Source organism: Pleurodeles waltl, chromosome 4_2 (genome assembly GCF_031143425.1).
Source record: "Pleurodeles waltl isolate 20211129_DDA chromosome 4_2, aPleWal1.hap1.20221129, whole genome shotgun sequence".
In the NCBI taxonomy this organism is placed as follows: domain Eukaryota; kingdom Metazoa; phylum Chordata; class Amphibia; order Caudata; family Salamandridae; genus Pleurodeles; species Pleurodeles waltl.
This window is the reverse complement of record NC_090443.1, coordinates 80,974,898-80,994,004: the sequence shown is the minus strand read 5'-3', so window position 1 is coordinate 80,994,004 and position 19,107 is coordinate 80,974,898. Positions and strand designations below refer to the sequence as shown.

The 19,107-nt window shown below is 43.1% G+C and overlaps 1 protein-coding gene across 2 annotated transcripts in view; it reads right to left on the bottom strand.

Annotated features, from left to right (window-relative positions):
• LRP1 (LDL receptor related protein 1) overlaps positions 1 to 19,107 on the bottom strand; it is a 1,410,884-nt gene that overhangs the window by 904,541 nt on the left and 487,236 nt on the right. For both annotated transcript variants that reach the window (XM_069230782.1, XM_069230783.1), the window contains exon 30: positions 5,252 to 5,426. In XM_069230782.1, coding sequence (XP_069086883.1) covers positions 5,252 to 5,426 — 175 coding nt within the window. The remainder of the gene's footprint in view (positions 1 to 5,251; positions 5,427 to 19,107) is intronic.

Genomic DNA, 19,107 nt, shown 5'->3' with positions numbered 1-19,107 from the left:
TTAACTTGCCTGCCACCAACAAACAGGGTTCTGACCCCAAACGGTGAGAGCCTTTGCTCTCGGGCCGACAGGAACTAAACCTGCTCTGTCAGGAGTGCTATCACACCTTTCCCAACAGGTTGGCCTGCAAATCTGCAATCCAAGGCAGGGGGGCTTCAAAGAAGTCTGCAGCGCTGCCCTTAGTATGCAGATTTGGCTTCCCTCAGAAGGGAAATGCCGACCCCGCTGGCACCAAGGCCCACTTGGCACCTGGACAGGCAGGGAAATTAGTAGTCATAGAGGTGCGTTATCCCCACAGGTAAGTCATACCCCTAAGCTGAACTGCCTTATGTCGACACAACATTTAGAAATCGATTTAGGATCTCTGAGACAGGGTTATGATCACTTCATACAGGAAGTGGTCATATAGGGGGCATAGTAACCCAAGGGGTAAGTAGTCCATTGGCTTCTACCCTACACTCCCCTAAACACACCTAAATTCAGTATTTAGGGGAGCCCATGGCACCAGGAAATCAGATCTTGCGGACAACAAGAAGGACACTCCAGAGATGCAAAACGCAAGAACTGAAGATCTGACTGACTCTGCACCAAACCTGCCAGCCTGCTTGTTGACTTTGACAATAGCGATAAAGAGGACTCGACTTCCAGCTGCTGAAACTTCCAAGACCCCGGCAAGACTGCCAGCCTTCACCCCAGCACAAGGAACTCCTGTGGAGAAGCAGAGCTGCTTCCCTGCAGGCACCCAAGAAACACTGAAGAGTATCCCGGACCACCAAAACCCGATGCCAGACAGCACCTCTATACTCATGTCATTCTAGCCGAGTTGAATTGGGCCAACAGTGCCAGCGTGGTCCCCAGCCTCTCCAGAGACAAAGTCCATTGAGAGTTTCCCCAGTGCGACCAGAGACTCCTTCCACCCCTCCAAAATTCTATAAATTAAACTGAAAATAGAGGTACTCTTACAGTTTGTAAGATTCCAGGACGCGATCACCAGACCGGGATAGTTAGAAAACATTTTGCACAAGAAATTAATGTACATAAGTAAACAAGTTTTGCTGGTACTTCCTGTAGTTCTTGAGGCCAACCCTGTACTATGAAAAGCAATTAATAAAAAAAAGAAACAAAGCAATCCTTTAACTATACACCCAAAATAAATAATAAATCTAACAGGTATACAAGGAATTGCATACTTAAAAATCATGGCATCTTAATCTCAAAATGTATCACTGCAGGAAACTTAAAACCTTGTGTTTGAGCACAGAAGTCAGGGGTCAAATGCAAATAAGGTAATTTCCTTAAAACTTGTGTTTGCTGGCAGGGAATCAGTGAGAGCAACACACCAAGCGATAGTGGTCTCTTTCAAGCACCTTTCAAACGAAAAAGAAACCAGAAACAAATTTCACACATGTGCTGACAAATTATTTACTTCAACGTGTTGCTATAGAAAAGCACCCTCATATTTAGAACTCACAAGCTGGTCTCGAAAATGTTCTGCTCCAAGAATGTATTGTTGGTGTCAGACTCGGGTACATCTAAGCTGCATCACTTATCTTAAGAGGATTACAAATCAAAGCACTCTGATGAAGTCAAACGCCATTGTCCACATTTATCTGTGTAGTGTTTGGGCATATTGTCCAATCATGAATTCAGGACCACATCATGAATGTCAGCCACATTTGAACACAAATGCATACCCAGACACCTTTTAGCAAGAAGCTCTGCTCCCTGTGAGTTCTCCATTTAGCAGTCAAAGGAGGAATGGTGGGTGCAGGTGGTCCGTAATTTTATAACAAAAAGGAAAATCAATCCAGGCTATCACGGGGTCAGTGTACCCAGACAGTGTAAGCAAGGAAGAAGGAAGCAACAGAGATAAAGGAGAAATATCAACACTATTACAAAGAAGCCTCATGACAGAGCTGGCTGCAATCAATCAACAATTATTAAGATTACTGTGAAAACTGGGAGGATGCAATATATTTGTTCTTCAAAAAACAGGATATTTCTCCACTTTCTAAGCGTAACGAGTTACTTCCTCATGCAGCTATACATGAATAAAAACAATTCACTATTTGTTGAAAATCATTAAAGACTTCATTCGTTTGTGGGTTTTTTTCAATTGGCTAAGAGCGCTGTGTAAAATATGAGAATTCTTTCAATGTGCTGTAGTGTGTTCACGGTGTCCCGAGAAAAGTAAAGCTATGACGACTATCTAGGAGTAGGAACTGATGGCTTTCAAAGGCAGTAAGGAATATTCAGAATTTTTCAATTTGAGAAGCAAAAGATACTTTCTTGAAATAATGGTTCTGCCATATGTACGGCCACCCCACTAGTGGGAATTATTAACACTGTAAGAATCTGAGAGGTATTGCATCATGGAAAAGAAAGACTTACCCCATAACACTGAAACCTTTATATTAAGATCTATTTCTCATGATCTTGTTGGTTAACTCTTAATAGAGTCTAAATGTAGGCAATGAATGGGTCTTATTTCATATTGATTACAAAATCAGACAGTTGTTCACAAGGGCACTGGTGGTTGGTAAAATAATTGGCTTGAGCAACAGGAAACGCAAAACACAACTGCACGAGTCAAAATGGATGTCTGAAATCCTTTAATGGCCTACACTAGTTTTACCATAAAGGGACTTTATATTTAGGCTTCTGTAGAAGGTTTAAGGTTTGTACAATAACATGTAAGGACAACTGCTTTTTTGAAAACCACAGTGTACTGATTTCGTAAACATGAATAATCCAGTGGAACATGAGTGTTGTGATGCAGCGTACATAAAATTGGCATCAATAAAACACATCAAAGCAGTCTGAATATTTCCCAGAATGACTGCCATAATGCTCCTATCACTTATCTACAATCATTGTATGCTTAACTAGCCTGCCTCCGGCCATATAGATTGGTTCTTCTAATTCTGAAATTCAAGACCATTGCTCATAATCAGTGCATGGGGTTGCTGTTGCACACTTCTAGTATCTGGTGATATATCTTTTTGCTACCACAGTTCCTATGCCCACCAGCATACGCTCCCCGCAATTGTCTCCAAGGTCCATCAGTATTTCCAGGCACGCAAGACACAGCAAGCAGTAATTGGTCTTCCCAGTAATTTCGACAGGGTAGTAAGAATAGGAGACCAGTATGTTTTAATTACAGGACATTCATTATTGACTACAAGATTACAAATACAACAAATATAGTGATCATGGGGTATACAGAAAAGCTACTGAAATCAACACAGTCATATGGTATTCTTACTGTTGCTATTCTAGAGGGAGATGGCTTTACGATGGATTAAGAGATGTGTCACCATCTCCAACACCAAACCTGAACTGTTTAAAAACATGCAACCCCTATGCCCCCAGATCTAGTCACATTCGGGCCCCATTAAGAATCTATTTGTCTCAATCGCAAATAAGAATTTGAGTGCTCATTACACCTCTCCTGATCGAGAATAGCACTCTGCTATACCTTTGTCGCTGGAGGACATAGGATTGTGGAGTATATACTGTGCAATGCGTCAGGGATGTTCGCCTTTTATTTCTTTATTTGTACTATGATTGAGTCACCGCCATGTATAGTACAATGGCTGTTTTCCTTTATGAGTTAATACAATAAAAAAAGAAAATCACAGGATATTCCCATTCCACATCAAAGAACTGGCATTCAGAGAATCAGCAATGAAAGGAACACAAGGAGAGAATCCTACCAGCATACCATAGTCTCCGCGATGACAGGTGGGTTGTATGCAAATATTTCAACTGTTTAGGTTTTAATCTAGTGTAGATAACCAAATCCTGTGGGGCTACATGCACTCTATGACACTCGAAGCTTTGGGTATTAATGTGTAGCCAGGACTGCCAGCCTCTCTCTCTTAGTCTCACGATACAATTCAAGCATTTTTTAACAACCTAGGCCCAGTTATCCGAGGATGGCTCATGAATACCAGAATATCATCTGCACAGAAAGCAATGCAGTAATCATTCCCTCTCCCAGTAAAGCCCCCTCACCTGGGCATCACACCGGAGATAGATGGCACCCCTGCCTGGCATTGTGAGGATTGGAAATGGTGGCAACAAAATTCTGATTACTTTAACCTGCTCTTCAGGACCAGCTTATGGTAGTCCGCCATTACAGAAAATGTGGCAGAAATCCCATCCGTAAAGGCTGCTAAAACAGGAAGGACTATTGCACAGGATTGAATGCTTTATCGAAATAGATCAGCATGAGCACACTGGGTATCTCGGAGGACATTTATCGGGTAGATATCAGGAGACAACAAATTCTTCACTCTATGCGGCCAAAAACGGATCTCCGTATGTTATAGAATTCCTCCACTACTACAATCCCAACTGAACTGGGTTATATGACTACTGGTATTTCTTTCAGATGAATGATTCATTGTCTCCTGATATTTACCAGAGAAGTTCCGTACACTGTTTCAGAAGGTATTCACTGACATCCTTGAGTTATTACTTCAAGGTAGAAAGAGATACTTAGTCCAATTACTTGAAGCAATCCTGTGAGGCTTAAGAATGTGGATGATTCACTCAGGAGCACAGACAGTCAATCGTCGTGATGAAACATGCATAATCTCTAGAGACCGAAATGTCGAAACTACACCCCTGGTTGACTTTGGACTGACCCCTTTAAAATACTGGGGCACGGTTTTCAGACAGGATTCTTTTTGTTGCTGGAATGAATATCAGCCTTCGGTACACTCAGTGGTTGTGTATATTCATGTATATAATATCACACATTTGTTCCCCACACCACCTGCACTATACCACACCCACTGTCAAGCAGAAAAACCTTCTTCAAAAAAACAACTTGTAACACTCCGAGCCCAACAGTAGATGGCGGACTTATGCAAGGCATGTGTATCTGCATCCACACATGCCATCGAACATACATACACACACACACACACATATATATATATAGATATATATATATATATATATACACACACACACATAAGAAAATATGGCTTAAATATTTATTACATATTTACGTATGTCTTTGCTCCTTTTTCGCACAAGGGTAAGCCCCTCCTTATAATCTTTAACCTCATTCCCTAGTCTACTGCGATTCCCAAACAGTTCTGAACCTATTTGCGTTTCACACAACGCCACTATGGCAAGATTCTTGCCCACTCTGAAATTGTGTGAAGAACATTGCATGCTTAAGCTGCTCGGCAAACATCACACTGCCACATGTCATATTTATTATGTTACCACTCACCCCTTTAGTGGATTCACCACCAGGCAATGGGGCTTATCTAAACCCTGGATCACTGCGTTTTTGAAGGAGCCATCCAGCTGAGCTACGTTAATTTGTTTCTTGTTTGCATCATAACTCGTCCAGAAGAGGTTTCGAGACACCCAGTCCACTGCCAAGCCATGAGCATTAGGTAAGTCTGAACAAAAAAGAAAAACAACAGCTGAAGTAAAATACCCAGAAACATCCCTGTTACAACCATGTGCAATTACATTAGTCATTTCAATATAAAATCATTGCAGGGGTAGTTTGACAGTGGCTAAAAAGTATAGTATATGCTGAGAAAATAACGCTGGTGCTGTGCAAAAGCATTTAAAAATAAGCACTATTACATTGTAAGTACGTTTGGTAATTAACTTCCAAAGAAGAAACAAAGTAAGCAGCAAAGGAGAGTTAAAGTTCTTCTACATTCCCCTCAAGAATGCAGGTTTTAGAAATAGGATACATAAAACGTGTTTAACAGATCTTCCAATATGGGAAAATAAGTTACTTCTGATCACCACAAACTCAACCAGTAGAATATTTTCGTGTATGTGCGGGGTCCCATAACACAGCGAATGGAAAATGTCACTTACCCAGTGTACATCTGTTCGTGGCATGAGTCACTGCAGATTCACATGCTGTGCACAGTCCGCCGTCTGGTGTTGGGCTCGGAGTGTTACAAGTTGTTTTTCTTCGAAGAAGTCTTTTCGAGTCACGAGACCGAGGGACTCCTCCCCTTTCGGTTCCATTGCGCATGGGCGTCGACTCCATCTTAGATTGTTTTCCCCGCAGAGGGTGAGGTAGGAGTTGTGTATGTTAGTCATAGTGCCCATGCAATGGAATGAATACGTATGTACATAATAAAGGTTAAAGTAATATATTTACAAATGTACAATTGTTTAAGATCTACTTCTAAACGGCTACAGGCTCCCGGGGAGGCGGGTGGGCGCATGTGAATCTGCAGCGACTCATGCCACGAACAGATGTACACTGGGTAAGTGACATTTTCCGTTCGATGGCATGTGTAGCTGCAGATACACATGCTGTGCATAGACTAGTAAGCAGTTATCTCCCCAAAAGCGGTGGTTCAGCCTGTAGGAGTTGAAGTAGTTTGAAATAATGTTCTTAGTACAGCCTGACCTACTGTGGCTTATTGTGCAGTTAACACATCTACACAGTAGTGCTTGGTAAATGTATGAGGCGTAGACCATGTTGCTGCCTTACATATTTCGTTCATTGGAATATTTCCTAGAAAGGCCATGGTAGCCCCTTTCTTTCTGGTTGAGTGTGCCTTTGGTGTAATAGGCAGCTCTCTCTTTGCTTTAAGATAGCAGGTTTGAATACACTTAACTATCCACCTGGCAATGCCTTGTTTTGAAATTGGATTTCCTGTATGAGGTTTTTGAAAGGCAATAAATAGTTGTTTTGTCTTCCTAATTTGTTTTGTTCTGTCAATGTAGTACATTAGTGCTCTCTTGATGTCTAATGTATGTAGTGCTCTTTCAGCTACCGAATCTGGCTGTGGGAAGAACACTGGTAATTCTACTGTTTGATTTAAGTGGAACGGTGAGATAACCTTTGGTAAGAATTTTGGATTTGTTCTTAGAACTACCTTATTCTTGTGTATTTGAATAAATGGTTCTTGTATGGTAAATGCCTGAATCTCACTCACTCTTCTTAGAGATGTGATGGCAATGAGAAATGCAACTTTCCACGTTAAGTATTGCATTTCACAAGAATGCATGGGTTCGAAAGGTGGACCCATGAGCCTTGTTAAGACAATGTTGAGGTTCCATGAAGGAACAGGTGGTGTCCTTGGTGGTATAATTCTCTTTAGGCCTTCCATAAACGCTTTAATGACAGGTATTCTAAATAGGGAAGTTGAATGAGTAATCTGCAGGTAAGCAGATATTGCGGTGAGATGTATCTTTATGGAAGAGAAAGCTAGATTTGATTTTTGCAAATGTAGTAAATATCCTACTACATCTTTTGGAGATGCGTGCAATGGTTGAATTTGATTATTATGGCAGTAACAAACAAATCTTTTCCATCTATTTGCATAGCAATGTCTAGCGGAAGGTTTTCTAGCTTCTTTTAGGACCTCCATACACTCTTGTGTGAGGTCTAAGTGTCCAAATTCTAGGATTTCAGGAGCCAAATTGCTAGATTCAGCGATGCTGGGTTTGGATGCCTGATCTGTTGTTTGTATTGTGTTAACAGATCTGGTCTGTTGGGTAGCTTGACATGAGGTACTACTGACAGGTCTAGTAGTGTTGTATACCAAGGTTGTCTTGCCCATGTTGGTGCTATTAGTATGAGTTTGAGATTGTTTTGACTCAATCTGTTTACTAGATATGGAAGGAGAGGGAGAGGGGGAAAAGCGTACGCAAATATCCCTGACCAATTCATCCATAGAGCATTGCCTTGGGATTGATGGTGTGGGAACCTGGATGCGAAGTTTTGGCATTTTGCGTTTTCTTTTGTTGCAAATAGATCTATTTGAGGTGTTCCCCGAATTTGAAAGTAAGTGTTCAGTATTTGGGGGTGAATTTCCCATTCGTGGACTTGTTGGTGATCCCGAGAGAGATTGTCTGCTAGCTGGTTCTGGATCCCTGGAATAAATTGTGCTATTAGGCGAATGTGGTTGTGAATTGCCCAATGCCATATTTTTTGTGTTAGGAGACACAAGTGTGTCCCCCCCTGTTTGTTTAAATAATACATTGTTGTCATGTTGTCTGTTTTGACAAGAATGTATTTGTGGGTTATTATGGGTTGAAATGCTTTCAACGCTAGAAATACTGCTAACAGTTCTAAGTGATTTATGTGAAACTTCCTTTGATGTATGTCCCATTGTCCTTGGATGCTGTGTTGATTGAGGTGTGCTCCCCACCCTGTCATGGAAGCATCCGTTGTTATGACGTATTGTGGCACTGGGTCTTGGAAAGGCCGCCCTTTGTTTAAATTTGTACTGTTCCACCATAGAAGCGAGATGTATGTTTGGCGGTCTATCAACACCAGATCTAGAAGTTGACCCTGTGCATGTGACCATTGTGATGCTAGGCATTGTTGTAAGGGCCGCATGTGCAATCTTGCGTTTGGGACAATGGCTATGCATGAAGACATCATGCCTAGGAGTTTTAATACCATTTTTGCTTGTATCTTTTGTGTTGGATACATGGCCTGTATCACCTTGTGAAATGTTTGAACCCTTTGTGGACTTGGAGTGGCTATCCCTTCTGTTGTGTTGATTGTCGCTCCTAAGTATTGCTGTGTTTGACACGGCAAAAGGTGTGACTTTGCATAGTTGATGGAGAAACCCAGCTTGTGAAGGGTCTGTATGACATACTTTGTGTGACGTGAACACCTTGTTAGCGTGTTGGTCTTGATTAACCAGTCGTCTAAGTAAGGGAACACGTGTATCTGCTGCCTTCTGATATGTGCAGCTACTACTGCCAGGCATTTTGTAAAGACTCTTGGCGCAGTTGTTATTCCGAATGGCAACACTTTGAATTGGTAATGTATTCCTTTGAATACGAACCTTAGGTATTTCCTGTGGGAAGGATGTATCGGTATGTGGAAATACGCATCCTTTAGGTCTAATGTTGTCATGTAGTCTTGCTGTTTGAGCAGTGGGATAACGTCTTGTAATGTGACCATGTGAAAGTGGTCTGATTTGATGTAGGTATTTAGTGTTCTGAGATCTAGTATTGGTCTCAGAGTTTTGTCCTTCTTTGGTATTAGAAAATACAGTGAGTAAACTCCTGTGTTTTTCTGTAGGCTTGGTACTAATTCAATTGCGTCTTTTTGTAGTAATGCTTGAACTTCTAGTCCTAGAAGATCTTTATGCTGTTTTGACATATTGTGTGTTTTCGGTGGGACGTTTGGAGGGAATTTGTGAAATTCTATGCAATAGCCATGTTGGATAATTGCTAAGACCCAAGTGTCTGTTGTTATTTCTTCCCAAGATTCGTAGAATTGGCTTAGTCTTCCCCCCCACTAGTGTTGTGTGATGGGGTTGTGTGACTCGTGAGTCACTGTTTATTTTGAGAGGTTTTGGGACCTTGACATTTTCCCCGACTTCTTGGGAATTGGCCTTCTCTATATTGTCCCCGAAAACCTCCCCTTTGATATTGACCCTGGTAGGTAGGCGGTCTTGTCTGTGAAGTGTTGGTTTCTGTGGGTTGACCCCGAAACCCTCCCCTAAAAGGTGTCTTCCGAAATGTGCCTCTGCTCTGCGGGGAGTAGAGTGCGCCCATGGCTTTGGCTGTATCGGTGTCCTTTTTTAGTTTTTCAATGGCAGTGTCTACCTCCGGCCCAAACAATTGCTGTTCATTAAACGGCATATTGAGCACAGCCTGTTGGATTTCGGGTTTGAACCCAGAAGTGCGCAGCCAAGCGTGCCTCCGTATTGTGACTGCAGTGTTTATTGTCCTTGCAGCTGTATCGGCTGCATCCATGGAAGACTGTATCTGATTGTTCGAGATACTTTGTCCCTCTTCCACCACTTGTTGCGCTCTTTTTTGGAACTCTTTGGGAAGGTGTTCGATGAGATGTTGCATTTCATCCCAATGAGCCCTGTCGTATCTTGCCAAGAGTGCTTGCGAGTTGGCGATACGCCACTGATTTGCTGCTTGTGCTGCAACTCTTTTTCCCGCTACATCAAATTTGCGGCTCTCCTTGTCTGGAGGTGGTGCGTCGCCTGATGTATGAGAGTTGGCTCTTTTACGAGCTGCCCCCACAACTACTGAGTCCGGTGTTAGTTGTGTTGTAATAAATATTGGGTCTGTGGGAGGTGCCTTATATTTTTTCTCCACCCTTGGAGTTATGGCTCTGCCTTTAACTGGCTCCTGAAATATTTGTTTTGAGTGCCTTAGCATTCCTGGGAGCATGGGAAGGCTTTGATACTGGCTATGGGTGGAGGACAGGGTGTTAAAGAGAAAGTCATCCTCAATAGGTTCCGAATGTAGTGAGACATTGTGGAATTGGGCTGCCCTTGCGACCACCTGTGCATATGATGTACTGTCCTCAGGTGGTGACGGTTTAGTTGGATATGAGTCTGGACTATTGTCAGACACTGGGGCGTCGTAGAGGTCCCATGCATCGGGATCATCCTGGCTCATTGTGGTATGAGCCGGTGAGTGCGTTAGTGGTGGAGTTTGCGCCGGTGATGCATGTGTTGCTTGTGGTGGAGAAGGTGGTGGTGTTACTTTCTTTACCACCTTTGCTTGGGGTTGCTTGTCCCCTTGTTGGAAAACAAGTTTCCTTTTCATCTTGATTGGGGGAAGAGTGGTTATCTTCCCTGTGTCTTCCTGGATGTGAAGCCTCCTTTGAGTGTAGTCAGTTTCTACAGTTTGAAGCTCTTCACCAAATCTATGCAATTGGGTGTTTAGTCCTTGTTCCTCTGTATAGGAACTAATTTTCGGTTCCGAGGCTTTTTTCGGTACCGAAACCTTTTCGGTAGGCTTTTTAGGCTCCGAAGAAGATTTCTTTGCTTTCGGCGTGGTATCTCGGTGCCGAACATCTTCGGTGCCGCTGTCTCTGCGCCGAATTGTCTCGGAGCCGGTGTCTCGGCTCCGAGGTTGCTGTGTGGCGGTATCACGACCGGAGTCGGATGACTTCGACACCAGCATGCCCTTTTTCGGTGCCTTGGCTCGGTCACCTAGTTTTTGGGTTAAGCCATGGCCTGTTGGCAGTGGCGTCCCCTGGGCTTTTGTGGACTTTTCGTGAGTCCTAATTTTCGACGTCTTACTCACAGTTGTTATGTCTTCGGCGTCGGATTCCCCCGAATCCGACTCGTGGATGGAGAACGCTTCCTCTTCGTCCTCGAACCGATGGTGTCCTGTCGGCGTGGACGCCATTTGCAATCTTCTGGCTCTTCGGTCTCTGAGCGTCTTCCTTGACCGAAACGCTCGACAGGCTTCACACGTATCCTCCTTGTGCTCCGGGGACAGGCACAAGTTACAGACCAGATGCTGATCCGTATACGGATATTTGTGATGGCATTTAGGACAGAAGCGGAACGAGGTCCGTTCCATCAGTCTTGAAGTTGCACGCGGTCGGGCCGACCAGGCCCCGACGGGGGATCGAAATTACCCCGAAGGGCCACCGGAGCTCTTCAAGATTCGGTGTCGATTTGTTCTAACTAACCAGATACCGAAAGAAACAATACCGACGATTTTTTCCGAGATTCTAACTAACTTTCCGACCCGAAACACGGAGCGAAAAGGAACACGTCCGAACCCGATGGCGGAAAAAAAACAATCTAAGATGGAGTCGACGCCCATGCGCAATGGAACCGAAAGGGGAGGAGTCCCTCGGTCTCGTGACTCGAAAAGACTTCTTCGAAGAAAAACAACTTGTAACACTCCGACCCCAACACCAGACGGCGGACTGTGCACAGCATGTGTATCTGCAGCTACACATGCCATCTAACATATACATTTCCATTTAAGAAAATGATTTGGTAAGGAATATATTTTTTTAAATAAAGCTGATTGAAATCAATGTATGCGATCACTATTAACACATTTGTATGAAGACACCAGTCCATTGGTGATCGCATGTTTAGCCTTTTATTTGTGTGAAATCTGAACATAGAAGCTGCATTGTACTAGGATGTAGAGCAAGGATTGACAGGCAATTTTTGATGGTTAGGACATGATTCATCATAGAGTCAACTATGCTCTAGTTTAAATGGGACTAAGGAGAGATTTAGAGAAAATACACATAATGGAGAACTAGGATTAAAAGTGAGTTAACTCTTATATCGACTTTGTTTAGTATTCATAAATGGCGAAATATATTAGCTTGACCAGTCTCTTGCCATTTCAGATGGCTGAAAACGAGATGCAAAGCGAGGAGGACAAGAAAAGGCAAACAAGCAAACAAATTTGGCAGGGAGACCGTGTTGACAATGGACAACGGTATTTGTTCTTGAGTTAGAGTCCATGAGTGACATTTGGAAAACACATGAACTGCAGCTTCAGGTAGTCCCCCAGCAAATTCCAGCAACTGGGATATTTCTATTAACAGATACCATAGAAGATAGCAGATACGTACCAGTAAAATTAGTTTTGCAGCTTTAAAGTGTACTAGATAGACATGATGTGCATTATTCCATAATGTACTTGGTGAGTCTGGAAAGTTTTTAGAATTCATTTTTACGTCTTGCACGAGACGGTATATGTGCTGTCACTTGGAAGCAATTTTGTTAGCTTACATTGGGCTTCGAACCATCTGATTGCTTACCATTGGTAGGCTCATATTCACTCATTTCCTTGCTTCTCTTTGCTCAGGGAGTGCCAGATTCACATCCTCTTCATGTATTTGTCCCTCACCTGGAGCAAGGCCCAAGTACTTGTGCCCTTCAACTGCTTGCGCTTTCGGAGGGACAATTTTCCTTTTAGTTGCAGCACTCTATAAGAGTGCATGCGTTTGCAGGCTTACTCACTCATGTGCTTCCACAACCTGTTGGGCTCTGTGTTGTTGTTTGCCTCTTCCAGCCCTCCCGTAACTCTCAGTATTGTTGCTTACCCCTCTCATCCTTTTGTCCCTCTCATATTGTTGCTTTCTCTCTTCACATCGTTGCTACCCCCCCCTCTACGTTGCTGCTTGCCCCTTTTCCCACTCTCCTGCTCTGTGGCGTTGCTTTCCCCCTCCAAGCCCACTCCAGCCTGTTACTTGCCATCTCCCATTCTCCTCTGTCCCATTGCTTGCTCCATCCTGCCCCATCCTGCACTGTTGCTTGACCGCTCCCACCCATCCCATCCATCTTGTGGCGTTTCTTTCTCCCCTACCCCATCCCTCGTTGTGTGCCTCCTCTCACTGTTCAGTCCAGCCACAAAAAACAAGCATTTTCTTGCCTAAGCGATCAACTGGCTCTAACAATGTTTTACCATGTTGCACAGTAGCATGGCTGCAGAACAGCATAGTTAAAAAAGTAAAAAAACATAAAATGTGCTACATAGAAGTCAGCGCTGGCCACGTTATAGCATTTTTTAAATTGCTGGCAGGAGGCAACCACATCCTCTGTGTAACATGTCTTCCCTCTCTCCGTCTCCAAGATGCCTAACACCCAGCCTTCCAACCAGCAATTAAAAAAAAGTGATATAACAAGACCAGCAAAGGCTGCATCATAGAGCTTTTTTTTCTTTAAACTTTCTGCCCTGCTATAGACATTGGCAAAGCTAATAACTTGCATACGTGCATAGTTATTCCCCTTCTTCACCAGAGGAATGTGAGGGTCACACTTAAATCTAGAAGAGCTTCAAGGTGCAACAAAACACATGCAAGTAAACAGTATGTTAAGCCGCATAACATTTCTTCTAGATTCACATGATGTGCACAGATTATGTAGTGGCATTCTTCCACATGGAGAAGAACTCTAAGAAGGAGTAGGGTCAAATAACTGCTTTAAAACAACCTAATTTACTAAAAAACTCTTTTTGTGCTTTGATGTATACAGGGAGTGCAGAATTATTAGGCAAATGAGTATTTTGACCACATCATCCTCTTTATGCATGTTGTCTTACTCCAAGCTGTATAGGCTCGAAAGCCTACTACCAATTAAGCATATTAGGTGATGTGCATCTCTGTAATGAGAAGGGGTGTGGTCTAATGACATCAACACCCTATATCTGGTGTGCATAATTATTAGGCAACTTCCTTTCCTTTGGCAAAATGGGTCAAAAGAAGGACTTGACAGGCTCAGAAAAGTCAAAAATAGTGAGATATCTTGCAGAGGGATGCAGCACTCTTAAAATTGCAAAGCTTCTGAAGCGTGATCATCAAACAATCAAGCGTTTCATTCAAAATAGTCAACAGGGTCGCAAGAAGCGTGTGGAAAAACCAAGGCGCAAAATAACTGCCCATGAACTGAGAAAAGTCAAGCGTGCAGCTGCCACGATGCCACTTGCCACCAGTTTGGCCACATTTCAGAGCTGCAACATCACTGGAGTGCCCAAAAGCACAAGGTGTGCAATACTCAGAGACATGGCCAAGGTAAGAAAGGCTGAAAGACGACCACCACTGAACAAGACACACAAGCTGAAACGTCAAGACTGGGCCAATAAATATCTCAAGACTGATTTTTCTAAGGTTTTATGGACTGATGAAATGAGAGTGAGTCTTGATGGGCCAGATGGATGGGCCCGTGGCTGGATTGGTAAAGGGCAGAGAGCTCCAGTCCGACTCAGACGCCAGCAAGGTGGAGGTGGAGTACTGGTTTGGGCTGGTATCATCAAAGATGAGCTTGTGGGGCCTTTTCGGGTTGAGGATGGAGTCAAGCTCAACTCCCAGTCCTACTGCCAGTTCCTGGAAGACACCTTCTTCAAGCAGTGGTACAGGAAGAAGTCTGCATCCTTCAAGAAAAACATGATTTTCATGCAGGACAATGCTCCATCACACGCGTCCAAGTACTCCACAGCGTGGCTGGCAAGAAAGGGTATAAAAGAAGGAAATCTAATGACATGGCCTCCTTGTTCACCTGATCTGAACCCCATTGAGAACCTGTGGTCCATCATCAAATGTGAGATTTACAAGGAGGGAAAACAGTACACCTCTCTGAACAGTGTCTGGGAGGCTGTGGTTGCTGCTGCACGCAATGTTGATGGTGAACAGATCAAAACACTGACAGAATCCATGGATGGCAGGCTTTTGAGTGTCCTTGCAAAGAAAGGTGGCTATATTGGTCACTGATTTGTTTTTGTTTTGTTTTTGAATGTCAGAAATGTATATTTGTGAATGTTGAGATGTTATATTGGTTTCACTGGTAATAATAAATAATTGAAATGGGTATATATATTTTTTTTGTTAAGTTGCCTAATAATTATGCACAGTATTAGTCACCTGCACACACAGATATCCCCTAACATAGCTAAAACTAAAAACAAACTAAAAACTACTTCCAAAAATATTCAGCTTTGATATTAATGAGTTTTTTGGGTTCATTGAGAACATGGTTGTTGTTCAATAATAAAATTAATCCTCAAAAATACAACTTGCCTAATAATTCTGCACTCCCTGTACAGTGTTGTGTTTGGTAAACATGCTTGGTGGAACGCATGGCATCTCTGAAATGCCTTTTAATGAAACATTTCTAAGAAACTCGTGTAGTATTTGTTTTGTAGGATTGTGCCCATGATTTACTAACTAGGGTTTTTTCTGAGTGGTAACCTAAATGAATTGTTTCTATAATCCACCTTCCAATGGTACCTTTGGTTACGGAGTCTCCTAATACATATGGAGCATATCCCTAAAAAAATGTTTATAACTTCTAATGGCCTAAGTCTACTGCATGTAATACATAACAAATCAAGTCTAATGAGTTTTGGGCACTTTCTGCGTTATTAGTTGGATTCACACAAAAATAAAGGTAATTGTACTGACTGATTGATAAGAAAAAGTGGTAGTAGCTTTGTAATGAAGTTGGGTTTATTCTCATGACTAGTTGTGAAAAACTGAGCAATACTTCCCAACTGCTAGTTCTTGTAATTAACTCTTAAAACATCTAATCACTGTTTCCAATGTAACGTTTGAAAGCTGTCCTATATAGATTGGTTCATAGGATGTTTTCATTAAGCCCGCTAAATCTGGGTTTTGGTTCCGCACAAGTGCTTGAACTCCTTTTGGGGGGGAAGCCCAGGTTGTCACTTTACGGGTGTTTGTTACCAGCACTCCCAGGCTCACGGTGCCACTGGACTCAAGATAGCCTGGCTGATGAGGTGATACCCTGAAACTGGTCCCAGGATGCTTGTTTCTGGAATAGGGAGGATCTCAGCTGGACTGGCAGTTTGGACTGGACTGTCCCCATGGAGAGCAGGGTCAAAACTGAGGTGCATATGGCTGGGTCAAAACTGGGGTGGCATGGTGGGCAAAAAAAGTGATGGATTGGGATGTGGACCCGAGTGATTGCCAGCAACTGAGATTAATTCAAGCATTCAAAACATTGCCTTGTTTTTGCACCATCACTCTTCTTGCCTATGCAGAATAACAGGCCTTAGCTCTGGTGGAATGAGTTTGACTACCCTTTGGTGGTTGTTTGTGCGCCAGAGCACAGTAGCTCTTGATGCATAGGATTATCCATCTTGAAAATGTACTTTTATACATTGCCTTACCTTTCATTTCCCCCCACATATCCTACAAAGAGCTGGAAGTCCATTCGGAATTCACTTGTTCTGTCCAAGAAAAAGCGGGTTGCTCCCTTTTGGTCAAGGGGATGAAGTCTCTTCCTCCTTCGCTGGGTGTGGAGGAGGGAAGAAGATTGCCAAGTTGATGGATTGCTTCAGGTAGAAGGGAGTAGCCACGTTAAGAAGGAAGGAGCACCCGGTTCTTAACACCAACTTTTCGAGAAATGAGGAATTCAAAGGAGTGTTACACTAAAAGCTGAAAGTCATTAAAACGTCTAGCTGACCTTATAGCGACCAGAAAGACTGATTTAAATGTGAGAAAACCTTAAGGACAGCTGTGCAATGGTTCAAACACTGAACACATAAGGAAGGTAATAACCAAGTTAAGGTTCCATTAAGGTGTTATAAAGGGAGATTGGTTGACCTTGATTGTAAGTCCCTTTACAAGCCTCATAATAATAAGAGACTAGAAGAGGGATGATTAATCAGGTAAGCAGAGGAAAGATACAAGGCCTATTGGTAACGCTCAACAGCGCCGACTGCACACTTGTTCTAGGGAAAAAGCAAGAAGCAGAATGTCTCATAAGCAGGACAAACAAGTTGACCGCACTCCATTTGGTGAACCTATTACATCTGTCTGAGTACACCATCTTCATGTAGTGTCTACAGACATGTATTATGACATCCATCGCTTCAGGGGCAAATTAAAAATAATACAGGTTGCTCTATTTAATTTCTATGTAGATAGGTGAAGGCTCTGGAGGCTGAGGTGAAGAACCTGCTCCTAAGTCTGTAAGAGGAGGTCTACTGTGTGAGGGAGATGGAGTGGAACACACACACACACAGATGACTGAGGTCTGCATACCACATCATTCCTGGTCAATCTGGGGCAAGTTAGATTACTTGGGCCCAATCGCCTCAAATCTTCCTTAGAACATGAGGAATCAAAGATATAGGAGGAAACGCGTAATAAAGTAGAAAGTTCCACTTCACTCAAAATGCGTCCCTCAATGTTCCCTGCTTCAGAAACTGGAGAGCACAAAGGGCAGTGAGTTGCAAAGGCGTTGATCTGAGGAGTCCCTCAGAGCTGGAATATGTCCTGGACTACCTCCAGATGAAGACGCCGGTTGTGGCTGTCACGATGATGCCTACTGAGACTCAGCTCGTATGCGGAGAATGCCAGCAAGGTGATCTACCACAAGGCAGATTTTATAGTCCTCAGCCTAGAACAGGGGTCATAAAGCTTCTTAGCAGAGACGTTATGACCCTACTCTTCGCCTTTTGTTTATGTACAACATCGTAGCTGTATTGTCAGTGAAGATCTGGAATGACCGACTACAAAGGGAAGGGTAATTCCAACAGATTTATGTACAACATCTATTCTTCTGGGGACCAGAGGCCTCTGATCTCCAATTCCTCAAAATGCACTCCTCACCCTAGAGTAGAGGCATCCATGATAACTGTTGTCGTCAAGAGAGGAAGGGTGTAATAGCCTTCCTTGGGAGAGGCTGCTGTTCAGGGATGCTGCAGTAGACCTACAGTGGTATTCCAACTCCACCACTGGAGATCTACTGCAGCATCCCTCTAAATTTCGATACAAGCTTGAATAGCTCCACTACGTTGGAATCATAGCATGCAGAGAAATCGCTGGAGGGCTCTCATGTGCCAACATGAATGGGTGATCAACAGAATGCAGGTGACTAACAGACCGAGCAGGCGTAAGACCACCAGGACTGCAATTATTGCTTCATTGTGAAACATCTGCATCATGGCCTAGATGTCTAAAATCCTCTGAGGAGGAGAGAAGTCTTGATTTGATGTAGAGTCTAGTCCTATCATTATGAACATGATGCGCTGAGAGGGCTTGTTAATCAAAAAGCACAGACCAAGCTGCAACCATGTTGTCGTCTGCAAGTCGCGATGTACTGTCTCTGGTGATCTGGCTTCGATGAACCAGTAGTCATTGTAAGGGAATACCGTTATTCCCTCCATTCTGAGATGGGTTGCAAGCACTGCCATCAACTTTGTGAAGAATTGTGGTGTAGAAGTGATGCCCAATGGCAGGACCACAAACTGGTAATAATGGGATCAGACAGTGAAGTGAAGGAACTTCCTGAAAGGCTTTTGTTTAGGAATGTGTATATAGGCATCTTGCAGATCAACAGACACCATCCAGTCTTCTGCTTCCAGTTACCATACAGCCAATATGGGCTCTGTTAAGATGCAGGAAAGCAATGGTGCTAAAGAGTGGGAGGTATTATGAAGGACTTCCATCAGGATGTTTGTTTTAACATCCGTTGGTGGTAGTGGTAGGTCTAGGATGTCAGCTGCCTTTCTTATGACTGAGTGATAAAAGTTGACTCCAGAGGGTGGAGAAGAAATTGAGGATAGTTGCTCCCACTTTGTGAAAGTGTTGAGGCAGCTCTCTCAACTGTTCAAAATCTGAATCTATTTGCATATGTTCCCATTTTTCTGTGTTGATTATGTTTCTCCTGTGGGTCAAAATCTCAGAAGTAGTATCTACCTTCTTCTATCAATCTCCATATCTCTTCTCAAGAGTTGTGCATCAGTGACAAGGTCTCTGACTGGAGAGGCTCTAAAGGAGTTTCTTGTGAAGTCAAGATTTGTAGCACCAGAGAGGTTGGTAGTGGCACTGTTTGCAGTGGAGTAGACTGAGGCACCGGAGAAAATTCATGATCCTGCATCAAAGGT